Raw genomic sequence first — 12,016 nt, 5'->3', positions numbered from 1 at the left:
CAATCTGACTGAATCAGGTTCATTGCTTGCTTCCACTCAGGTTGTCCACAACACACAAAATTAGACTAAAATACTGAAATTGTAATTAAAAAAAAAAAGAGTTGAGTCTTGAATATAATAGAAGCCAATTTATTAGACAGCCTTAGTACATATTAGGTACACATGGAAGTATTGTTTGTGCTTCAACACTCGCAAACATACAAACCCAATAAGTTAAACAGTTTTAGGACAGACTAATGTTTCAATATTATTTTTCTCTGATAAATAATTTTGATATAAATCAATTGATTTGACAGTAAACCCTATACAACAGCAAATTATAATAGAAAAAACAAGAATCACAAACTCAAGCGTTTGCATCACAGAAACGCATTATAGTGCAATATACAACTTGTTTGGCTAGGAAAGAGGCAAGGGGGAGGAAATAAAAGTGCCATGTTTTGTTGTTGTTGTTTTTTCCCCCCTTGCAAACCCATTCACCATTGGAGGGTTTTACATTGCACCAGAGGAGAAAACGGACAAAGAAAATATAGGTATCAGTTCCTTTTTCCCAGTTGACCACTAACAGCTATAGCTAAAACATCACAAACACGGCGGCTTCACATTGGCATTTTGTTTTTTTAAAGGAAAAATATCACTACGTCACAGTCAGAAATATCACCAGTCAACAGTGAGACGCTAAAACAGCAACATATGGCATATACACAACACTACTCAGTGCATGGTCCAATTAAACATCATTTACTAACCAATGATAAGACTTAATCTGACAGGATACAATACTGAAATACGACTGGCCCTTTTTAAGATTATTCATTAAATATCAGCAAGCAACGGCCTTTTTGACATTAAAACGTGAAGTCTCACCGGAGAAAGGAAAAAGGTTGTGGCAAGTAAAATACTTTACAGTCTCGGCAGCCGGAGGAGGGATGATTCTGGCTTCTTCTTTTTTTTTTTTTTTTTTTTTTTTTTTTACAGAGCGCTTTCTCTTTTCCACATCCAACCAAGCGTTTGAAACAAATACTTCAACCGAAAACTTCATTTTTTTTTGAGTATCAAAAAGTTTTACTGAGGGCAGGGGTCAAGGTTGAATACACCATGTTTTCACCACGAAAAACTATCAGCAGACACCGTCTAATAAAAAAAACAAAAACTTCTGGAGCGCCGTCACCTCACGTCTGTCCAACTACGTGCTCGGCATTTCCCAAATATCAACTTTTTCCTCACGAAATGGCTGAAAGTACAGCTTTCATGTGTCTAGCGTAGATAGCCAACACTAAGCACGTGCAACACGCGTGCAAGCGAACAAAACCGAAGCACCGCCTTATTCCATGATGATATGTCTGCGTTAAAACTGCACATACAAAAGTAAAAACTTTTTGAAAAGTCTTAGCCACATTTTTTTTTTTTTTTTAGCTTTAATTTAGTTTGATTTATGTCTTTTTGATTCTCAAAATAAAGGTATCGGTGGAGTATTCAACCACAACATCAGACGAAGTGGCTGCATGCTAACTCTGCAGCTCCCAGAGCATCCACACTGGACACAAACACAGGAACAGGCCACACAAGTCCAAGCATGCTACTGAACACGAAGAATCTCAAAGGGGTCGGGACGGGGACTCCTCTCTGATGAGATATATTTATACACATATATTGCATGGTGAGACTGATATATTTTACAATATGAACCTCTCAGACTGCACATCCCTCCTCCACCTCCAATAAAACGCACACCGAGGAGGTCACCCAAAGGAACGAACGAGAGAAAATGTCTACCTTTTACACATTCTAGCAGGTTTCAGAGCATACAATATTACATTTTGGTACTTTCCGTTTTAAATGGCCTTCTGTTCTGATATTTAAACCTTTTTAAATAAGTTTTATTTAGTTGCATCCATTGTAAAACATGAGAATACTTGCAACAATTCTTTGATATAACATATATTTTTTTTATCATTTCAGAGGTCTTTTTTTTTTTCTTCTCGAGCAAGACGCATACACAATTAATGGGTAGGATCTAGTTGGGGAAGGATATGGAGGTAGGATGGGAGGTGGACGGGGGGGTTAGGAGGAGAGAGAGTCGTGATTGGAGGGTTTTTAGCTTGTCACTTCCTCATCTGGTTTGTTCATGGCCTTGAGCTGCTCCAGCAGGCTGGTGGGAGTGAAGATGTGGGTCGATCCTGGAGACACGCACACGCATAAAACAAACACACACAAACACACACACACACAGACAGAGCATTAGATCTGCACGTTTGGAAAGAAACAGATGAAAAATGTGTTTTCAGCTCTTGCTATAAATGCCTACTGTAGATGAGGACAGCCTTACATAATGTAGAAAGTAAAGATAGAAACACTGAGCAAACCCAAAGTTATGAAATCGTAATCAGTTAGTCAGCAGCTTAAAATTGATCGTGTGTTAAAACGTTTGGTTAATGTACTAAAGTTAAAGTGCTTTGAGTTTTTCCCTTCTTTCCTGGCTTCGGAGGGACACTTAGTATTTACCTCACCATCGATAGAGAAATAGTGCTTTATCGATGAATTGTAGCATTACAGAAGTCACTATGCAGAAATGATACCGTATTAGCTCCACCAGTTCCAGTATTTACAGATCCTGATTCTACATGCAGATGTTTCTATCTAAACCCTGCCTTGCTGGTGAGTTTTAGACATTCATTTACAAGATTAGAAAGGACTACTTGAACTGGTGAAAAACATCATGCGAGGTGCGATCAGGAAGCTCTGAAACTGTTCCTCTTGCGTGTGAATGGAGCACAGCACAGCGGTGCGCATCAAGCAGGTGGAAGCTGTCATTTTTTTGCGAGTAAGTATCTCAAGTTATGTCAAGCTGTGCCAGTGCGTCACTGTTCAGCTTGTTTGGACCAAATGTTTTCCTTTAGACGTCTCGGAACAACAGCTGAACTTAGATTTGACAGTCTGACCCCGGGGGAAGAATTCACGGTGCACAACCCTGCAAATGTCCAAGGAAACCTGGTCGCGCCTTCTTCAGACTTGGACAGTGATATTCTGTCCCTCTGGAATTGCAAATGTCACTAAAAACGCATATTGCCTCCTTGCTGTAGGTTTTATGAAGCATTTCATGGATTTCTGTCGCAGATTTCCAGTTTGCCACAAAATGTTATGTTTTATTTCATGTCCATGATGACCATGAATGTCATGGTAAAAAAAAAAAAAGGTTTATATCAATGTAACTTGGAATACTTACTCAATAAGTGTATAGCTTCCTCCTGCTCGGTGGGCATCACTGTGCTGTGCTCCGTTCATGCGCAAACAGGAGCAGTCTCTGAACTTTTTGATCGCAGCTCATATGTCTAAATGTGAAGATTTTCATCTCATTTTAAATCTCCAAATAATGATCTTCATATCCATGTCTTGTCTGAAGATGTATGTATTAATCTTGGTTTGCCCATAAAATCCCCAGGTAAACTTCCTGTATCTCAGACTCCAGGTCTGTAAGTTGTGTTAAATCGCATGCAGCTGAACATCATGGAAGCACACAGATCAGAGATGGCGCCACACAATTGTTACGAGCTGAAAGCAGTAGGCGGGCTAATAGAGCACCTGCAACACCAAACCTGTACACACAGCAGCCAATCGAAATGTGCACGCTTGCCTTCTAATTAAAGGGCATGCAGACGGCTAAAAAACACTGCTAAAAGAAAAACCTAAAAAATACTACAAAAAAAGACAGAAGCGGATCTTCTCAACACGTCATGAAATCCAAAAAGTTGAATTTGCTGTCTAATGTAAGTATGAATGAGGATGTGCGACTGGCTAACCCTAATGACAGAGGGATGAACTCTTTTGACAGCTGAAGACACATTTCAAACATTGTAAAACTTGAACGGTGCTGGACTGGAGTAAAGCAAACACTTTGCCAAAATTTGCGTGCCGCTGCCTCACCAGATTCACCGATGGACTACTGCCATCTTGATCGTAAAGCCGGCAAACGGTCCATTTGATTTACTCCTCGCACCTTTTCAATATTATCAACAGTATTTCACCTACATTGGTTTGTTTCTGTTGCAAAGCTGCATGTTTCTTCCAGTTTTGGCTTGATTAACCGTTTCATCTACAATTACAACTGTGCCTGATCCTACGAAGGGCCAGAACAGGAAGTGGAGGTAGTTCAAGGTAAAAACAGAAGAGAAAGAGGCAAGCCCATCTCGAGTTGAGTCGTTATGGTGATGGGGGGGAGGAGGGGTGATGGGGTCTTAGGTTTCGGGGTAGTGAGTGCAGGTTTAGTGTGGGTCACACAGTTCAATGTCGGACTGGCCTCGCCTGCTTCTCTGCTGTTCCCCAAACACACAGCTTCGTGGGCCTTTTTTAGCCCCAGAAACACAACAGTGGGATGTTGACCTCCAACACCACCAAATCTTTGTATAGGACTGGGTTTAGACCAAAATAGCATGGCAAAAACAAAGACTTGTTTTAGTAAGTGATGGCCATTTTGCTCAGGAGGTGCTGAATGCGGCAGTATGTAGGGGGCCAGCCATACTGCTGATGGTGAGAGCTGCAACTGAGGAAATCATAACAGTTGGTTTGTAAAGGATATTGCTTTAGCAGATTAGTTATGAATGAGATGGATGCCCAGGACAACAGTACTCTGATTTTAGAAGGTAAAAATCCTGCTTTAAATCTCACAAATGGAAAATTACCTTCCTAATAAATGGTCATTGATATTCATTCAAATATATTGTTATACCCTCTGCCAACTAGGTTATCTTGTTAATCCCATATGTTTGCTTGATTTTTCAAAAACTGATGATATTTAATGTAATTTAGCAACATTTTCAGCCAGTTCAAGAAGAACAGAGAAGATTTTGTTGAGTTTCCAAGCACTAAGCCTTTTCACTAACAGCTTCTCAAGCAAGACTTTGGTTTTGAAAACAGTTTTTTCTTTCATCCGTCAGTTTAAAACAAATATTTCATACATTTTAACATATGATCAGACATTTGAGGTTGTCTTTCAACAGTTGGTTTTTCATCTTATCCAAATGTACCTAATATCATCCACAATTATATTTTACATAGTTGTCAGATTCTTTAAAAAAGAAAACCTGGTTTTACTTGCGTATGCATCATTTGGTTGCCAACACCAATCACACCAAAGCGTGTAATACACCCGTCAGACCACTAGAGGGTACCGTGTCAGTGTCGGGTTTTTTTACGTGCAGGTGTAAAAATTACACGCATGTATGAACATCCTGTTTTCATTCCAGAAGACCAATAAAGTCTGTGTATGGAGGAGGTTCGGGCGGTTGGATGGAACATTGGATAGGCTTTAACCCGGAGACTCATATTTGACTCGGTGAGAAAGCAAAAGTCAACCTGGATACTTTTTTTAAGTAAAGTTAGTAAGCTCGTTCCATATTGCAATATAGATAACATACATAATGTAGTGTAAGTAACTGACGTAACAAATGTAACATCACTTACATAAAATGATTTACCTTTATTTTGAGTTCCTGAGCCTAAACCTCAGATACCTACTTTTTATGTTGAGGTGGGGCAAAAAGCTGACAAAGTATCCCCTAGTGGACTGATAGATGTATTACATACTTTTGAGCCGCATATCACCAATGAGCACAGCAGCAAATGTTTTCTAGGAACTGGCCATAACTCAGTGAGTCACCAGTTCATCTATCACTGGAGGTATGTTGATGGAGATCAGGACCCGAATGCAGATTTAAAAGGACTAAATCTTTTTTTATGACTAAAATAACAAACTAACCTTTCAACTTTGGCGGTTTGTGCCTGAGTCCTACAGAGGCTGTTTTAATTTATCACCTATATGTATTAAATATATTCTTAGTTTCTGTGTTCATGCATCAACAAACTGAAAACTAATCACTTACTAGTTACTGGATTGAAGATTGATTTTAGAAAGAAATAAAGAGTCTCCTACTTTAAGAGAGAGGGTAATAGTGGCGATTTGTGTGGCATCTTTACTTTTGGTTTGGTTGCTAAAGCATATCAGGTGGAACAATGCTACATCCTCAGACTGTCGGCAAAGAGGTGTCATGGAGGCAGTGATACAGAGGGCAACGTTTTGGGCGACTGAACGGAATCTTTGTGAAATTGTTTTTGTTGTTTGACTATTTCCCATCTCCACTCCCCCTCCACAAAAATTGCCCTGTGTGTCAGCACCTAAAAGTGATGATATTTTTTTTGAATATCCCGCACCCTCTGCAGACCAGCCATGAGCCATGTGAGCATGTGATGGTGGGCTGAGTGGACAAAGTCTGGGAGTCAAAAGAAAGAAAGAATACACGAGGAAAGAACGGAGAAAAATGCTTCTTTGAAATCCAACATCAACTGAAGGACCTGTCCTGAAAGAAACTAGCAACAAATCAAGGTGGTGGTCTTTGCAAAGGGCTAATTAGGAACATAATCAGACAGCAAAAACGCATAAGGATGTTCGGGTAGATTAAATCTGGAGTGAGTTTTAAACTGGCTCAAAGGGCCTTTAGGTGGCCATCGAGGGGCGATTTAATCCACCCAGCGGAGATGATGGGAGGAGGCAGCAGGGATGGATGGGGTCACGACCTCCTCAGGCATGGCCGCTAATCATCACGTCACGTTTGTGAGGATGCGAGCTGAGACCGGCCCTGAGCTTTACGTCTTTTTACCATCTTTTCAGTGCCATCTTTTATCTCTCAGAAATACAATTTGATTCAATATTGTTTTCTACATGACGCAGGTAACGTCTCATCCTACTGAATTTTCTTATTTTGTCCGCATTGTAGCGTCACATCCATATGGCAGTGAATTGTGGGTAATTTCATCAGTGAAGTCTGCGGTCCACATGAGCCCAACACAATAATTCTACCTGGGAAGATGCCTGTTACATGTGATGAAGAGTTCAGCCTGAATCCACCTAATCAAATAGCAGGACTCCTGCTCTGATTGGCTAACTGTCATCTAGAAAGAGCGGAGCCTGATGGAGCGGTCCATGCAGTGAGGAGAGGTCGGGGGTGTCCATCCCTGAGGGACACGGGGAGGACGAGGGTGGAGTTACATAAAACAGTACTGAGTGTTCAAAGAAGAAGAAGAAGGAGTAAAGATGAAGCCCTTGTGCTGTGGAGGTTCAGAAAGGGCTTCTTTGTGCGGCTGCCTTTACTTTTTTCTGTGATTTCTCTCTCCCTCCCTCCCAATCTGTCTCTGCCTCACTCGGCTGTGGGTTCTGCCTCCTCAAAGGACACCCTAGTGGACTCTCGGAAGTCGGGGTGCTGCAGGTCCGATAAGAATTTGGTGGGGGTGAGCATGTGGGTGGAACCTGCGGAGGAACAGAGGTGGCTTCACCACTCGTCTCACAGCACATGCCACACCCCCTCCCCCACTCGCTCCAAAAGAAACCAGAAGGGGTTAAAAACAAGCAAACAGCGCACACACACACACACACACACACACACACACACACACACACACACACACACACACACACACACACACACACACACACACACACACACACACACACACACACACACACACACACACACACACACACACACACAGAGAGACACACTCACCCACACACAGAGACACACTCACCCACACACAGAGACACACTCACCCACACACAGAGACACACAATCGCCATGTTGCACAAACACACAAAAAACCCAACTGGGACACACAGACACAGAAAAAGACATGGCGTGGCTGCAAGTTAAAGACAACAGTTGTTTTTAAAGACAACAGCGGAAGCAGAGCACAACAACAAGACACTTTCCCATTTAGAACACAGACTGGCTGGCGAAGCTTTTCGACATGAAATAAACAGTACGGAGGGGTATAACATAAAGGGCTACTTTAACAGAACACATTGCAGACAATAGGCAGGTTGTAACAGCTATCTGGAGTTAGAAAAATACTGATAGACAGGATGTGTAATGTGGGATCTACGATCTGGATGCATCAGCACCCAGAAGGAAACTATGCTGTCCTACATGTGTGTTGAAACAGGCTCTACGTGCAAAACCTCAACTCAAAGAGGTCAATTTTATTCAGTTCATGCAAACTTTATATCATGAAAACCTCAAGCATGAAGTCTAGTTTTGTGGTGGTGAGACATCACTGCTTTGCCAGTGTTTTCTATAAGTTTGTAAAACCTAAAAAAGCATCTTTCCACTTGCTTTAATAAAGTACAACCTAATTCCAAAAAATAATGAATACAAACTCATACTACACTGACAGTAAGTCAGTGGACTTCACCTGAAATCTGATTCTAAAATGAGGTTACCATAACGGTTCCTTTTTAAGCACTGAATTCACGCGTCAACTTCAGCTTCAACGGTCCATGCAGCTCACTTTCGGTACTTGACTTCCTCCACGTTTCGCTCCCCCTCCATCTTTATGTTTTTTTAAACTGTGTCCGAGCTCAGAAGCTGCAGAGGACCTGAAGGTCAGACTGAATCAGCCTCACACAGTCTTCTCTCAGTGCTTCAAAGGCCTCTGAATTAGGACGCAGCCTTTATCAGCTTTCTGTCAAACATGTCCACTCAGAGACATGCCCACTCTGTCTTTAAGGTTGTGGTGGGTGTGTCTTTGAGTAACCATGATCGCAGCCTGAGCCCACCCCTTGGTATTTTCCAGTCTGCCCACACTCGGTAGCGCCCCCTGTTGCACCACTCACCAATGATGGCTTCCCACTTCCCATTGGCCTGTGTGACTTCGTAGGCACAGCGCATCTCGCTGAAGGACACGCCGCCGATGATGAAGACCATGACACGTGGCCCGGTGCGGTACTCTCCAGGTGTCTTGTTCTTGTGCCAGTGTCCGTACCGAGCACTTCAGGAAGGAGAACAGTCACAGTGTTACAGGTCTGTAGATCTTTTTTTTTCTTTATCTTTTATCCTATTTGTTTTATCCTGCTCTGTCACAATAATGTTTTGTGAATAAAGAATGTTATCAGAAATATGGAGAACGTGTCATGGATGCAGGGATGTCCAGATCATCTGTAACACCTCTGTAAAATTCTGTTAACCAGTTTATGTTTAAAACCTATTACCTTCCTGCTTTTGGCCACAAGGAAATTTCACCAGGCGGATTTCAGTTAGACTGAAATCCAGCTGTTACACTGCGTTGGTAGCAAAAAGCTAACAGACTTGGAGCTTTGATTTTTACACGCTTTCCATTGATGGAGCCCAAACACAGTGGGAAGACATTAAGAATTTAAGTTTTCCTCCTTAACCTCTCACACTGTTTCCTTTCAGGCTTCATACAAACTACTCCTGACCAACCAATTGATTGCTGGAGCTTGTTGGAGGCTGAACACACACTGGCAAGAAGGTCTACAGTCTGCAGACAAGGTGCCAATGTTTTTTTTCACAATATACTCTAGAAAAGCTGAGAGCTAATATTCATGTGTTATTAAAACTGTAAATGTGATGTTTACTAGTACTGCTGCAATACAAAAATGCATGAAGAAATTCAAATTCAAATTTTACACCACCAAGGGATGAAAAACACTTTACCTCATTTAATGATAAATCTGTTTCAGTGACATGAATGAACAGTAAATTCAGTTCTGATAGTTGTTCTATTGCTGGCTGCAGACCACCTGACATGACCTGACCTGACATGTGCATTGTGTTTATCATAAGAGTATGTTATACTGTAGATCAGAGGTGCCCAAATTCTTCTTATGAAGGGTCAAATAAATTAGAAATTACATTTCATTAAAATGTAATATATTTTACACAAAATGTTCATTATAAAATGAAGATGAAATAAGACTAATTTGAAAATAACACTAATAGAAAATAATCTGCTCAATAGTAAAGGACATAAACCGTCCATATGCTTCTTTTTGGGAGAATCAGTACGAGTTTGTCAAATGCCTCGGAGTGCCAAAACAAAGATAATCCTGGGGCTGCCTTTGGGCCCTATTAGAAAATAGAAAAATGTATATTTTAGCCTCTTGGCAAAAAAAAAAAGCTGTAAACAGAGTGTTTACACATATTTTCATATTCAGTATGTAAAACTTTAACTTTAACACTTTAATAAGCTCACGGTCTAGTTGTGTATTTTCAAATCCAGCAGGCTCAGAGCCATTAGCACAATATTCACTCTCCTTTAGCTCTGTTTTCAGTCCCTCCTCTCTCGTTTTTGTAAAGTGTCTATTTTTAAAGCAATTAAATTCTCCACTATGTTCACTAGCTAGTCGCTAACTGTGTCAGTCTGCTGTCTTGTTCAGTAAATTGCAACTTAAGAGCCTTTTCCGCCCAAACCAGGATCCTTTTGAGGCTGAAAACACCATAAGAGCATTACATTACCAGCCAGAGCTGAGGGGAACTGTAGAGAGATGATCATTTCCTGGTGGTTTGACCAACCTTTTTCACAATAGACATATTGTTCATTTACAAATATTGAATATAACTGCTATAAGTTGCACTTGCACCTCTGAGAGCAGGTTCCAACAGAAGAGGTTTTATCTTCATCTGTGAACCAACAACCTACATGAACCTTAACAAGGCAGTCATCTGAACCACCTCCCTGTTCTCAAGTCCTCTCAAGTATTGATCAGGCAGACTCATCTCCCTCCCTAAATGACTATTGATCCCATACCACCATTTCTGTCACTGTAATTCAAAAAGCTCCCACCATGAAATAAGATGCAACACTGTGTGCAAATGTATTCATGTGTGTATGTGTGCGTGTGTGCGTGTGTGTGCGTGTGTGTGTGTGTGTGTGTGTGTGTGTGTGTGTGTGTGTGTGTGTGTGTGTGTGTGTGTGTGTGTGTGTGTGTGTGTGTGTGTGTGTGTGTGTGTGTGTGTGTGTGTGTGTGTGTGTGTGTGTGTGTGTACCTGACTGCAGTGGTGCTGAAGGAGGCAGATGAGCGGGTGGAGATGTAGGGGTAGTGCTTGGTGTCCAGCTTATCCTCAATAGCATCCTGCAGGAGAACAAAAAAACAAAGCAGATCTTTGGAAGCAATATTGTGTTCCTTACACACACACACACACACACACACACGCACACGCACACGCACACGCACACGCACACGCACACACACACACACACACACACACATTTGAATAGGGGATTTACAGTTGTGTCACATCACTTAGCAACCACATGCGGCTCCATTGTGGAGGTCCATTGGAGAATTAGCTTCACACCAAATAAGGGGCTAAATATAGGTGATGACAACCAGGCTGGAGAAACTGATGTTTGACTGAGGCTGTTGTAGGTGTCGTTGTTTTCAAACTGAAAAGCGAATAATCTCCAATACGGCTGCAGAACTGCAGTTCAATAAAGTCCTCCCTGTCTGAAAATAATACATGAAAACATGTACAGAATAACTGAAGTTGGGATTTAAGCCCCTCAAACGCACCTCCATGATGTCCTTGACCAATGGTGTCCAGCGGGACAGCTGATAGGTCTGCTCGCTCACACGCTCCTTCCTGTCCAGCTTCTTCCCCCTGCGCAGGGTGGACTGATGAAAGACAGAAAACACAGCGAGGTGAAAGAGAGAAAAGTGTCATGTTGATCTATCAGGATTTAATGTATGGTGTGCAGGTTGTGCGCTCACTAAACACAACACAAACTGCTCTGCTAGATGTGAGGTCACAGATGAAAGAAACCTGGAACATCCTGCTGCTCGAGACTTTTGGATTGATTTTCTTTATTCCAGGCAGCCGCTGTGTCTTCTTAACACAAAATAAAAATGTTCCTGCAAAAACAATAGCTTTGGGAGGTAATCCATCCCAGTGAAGATGGAGTCATCTTTATTTTTGTGTCAAAATCGATCTGAAAAGACCAAGGTGGTAACTTTATGAGCCTCGAGGCAATTCAGCCTCTAGAACAGTAAGGGCTCTATGATAACAGTCTAAAGCACATGGCATGTGTCCAAATACACTCTTGCTAGTTTAACTCCAGATAATCTGAGCACAGTGAAGTCAGAGGGGTGGTGCTTCGTCTCTTAATTAATCACAGGCGTGTTTTGGGTGTAGCATGAAAAAAAAACAATCAGAGGATCTTCTCTCAT

General features: G+C 41.6%; 1 protein-coding gene across 2 annotated transcripts in view; it reads right to left on the bottom strand.

Moving 5' to 3' along the window:
* Positions 1-113: 113 nt before the first annotated feature.
* The window catches only part of stxbp1a (syntaxin binding protein 1a), a 37,039-nt gene continuing 25,136 nt past the window's right edge, over positions 114-12,016 (bottom strand). Inside the window, exons 16-20 of one of the 2 annotated variants that reach the window (XM_069705607.1) lie at positions 11,363-11,464; positions 10,836-10,921; positions 8,663-8,817; positions 7,145-7,300; positions 2,035-2,180 (exon numbers count right to left, since the gene is read on the bottom strand). In XM_069705607.1, coding sequence (XP_069561708.1) covers positions 7,191-7,300; positions 8,663-8,817; positions 10,836-10,921; positions 11,363-11,464 — 453 coding nt within the window. In that variant the 3' untranslated portion in view covers positions 2,035-2,180; positions 7,145-7,190. Of the gene's footprint in view, positions 2,181-7,144; positions 7,301-8,662; positions 8,818-10,835; positions 10,922-11,362; positions 11,465-12,016 lie in introns of both variants that reach the window. The other variant, XM_069705616.1, reaches the window with a different exon arrangement.

This window comes from Brachyistius frenatus, unplaced genomic scaffold (genome assembly GCF_029030835.1).
Source record: "Brachyistius frenatus isolate BFR_SWC_R1_liver_20210118 unplaced genomic scaffold, ASM2903083v1 Contig_3, whole genome shotgun sequence".
In the NCBI taxonomy this organism is placed as follows: domain Eukaryota; kingdom Metazoa; phylum Chordata; class Actinopteri; family Embiotocidae; genus Brachyistius; species Brachyistius frenatus.
This window is presented reverse-complemented; position numbering and strand designations above follow the sequence as displayed.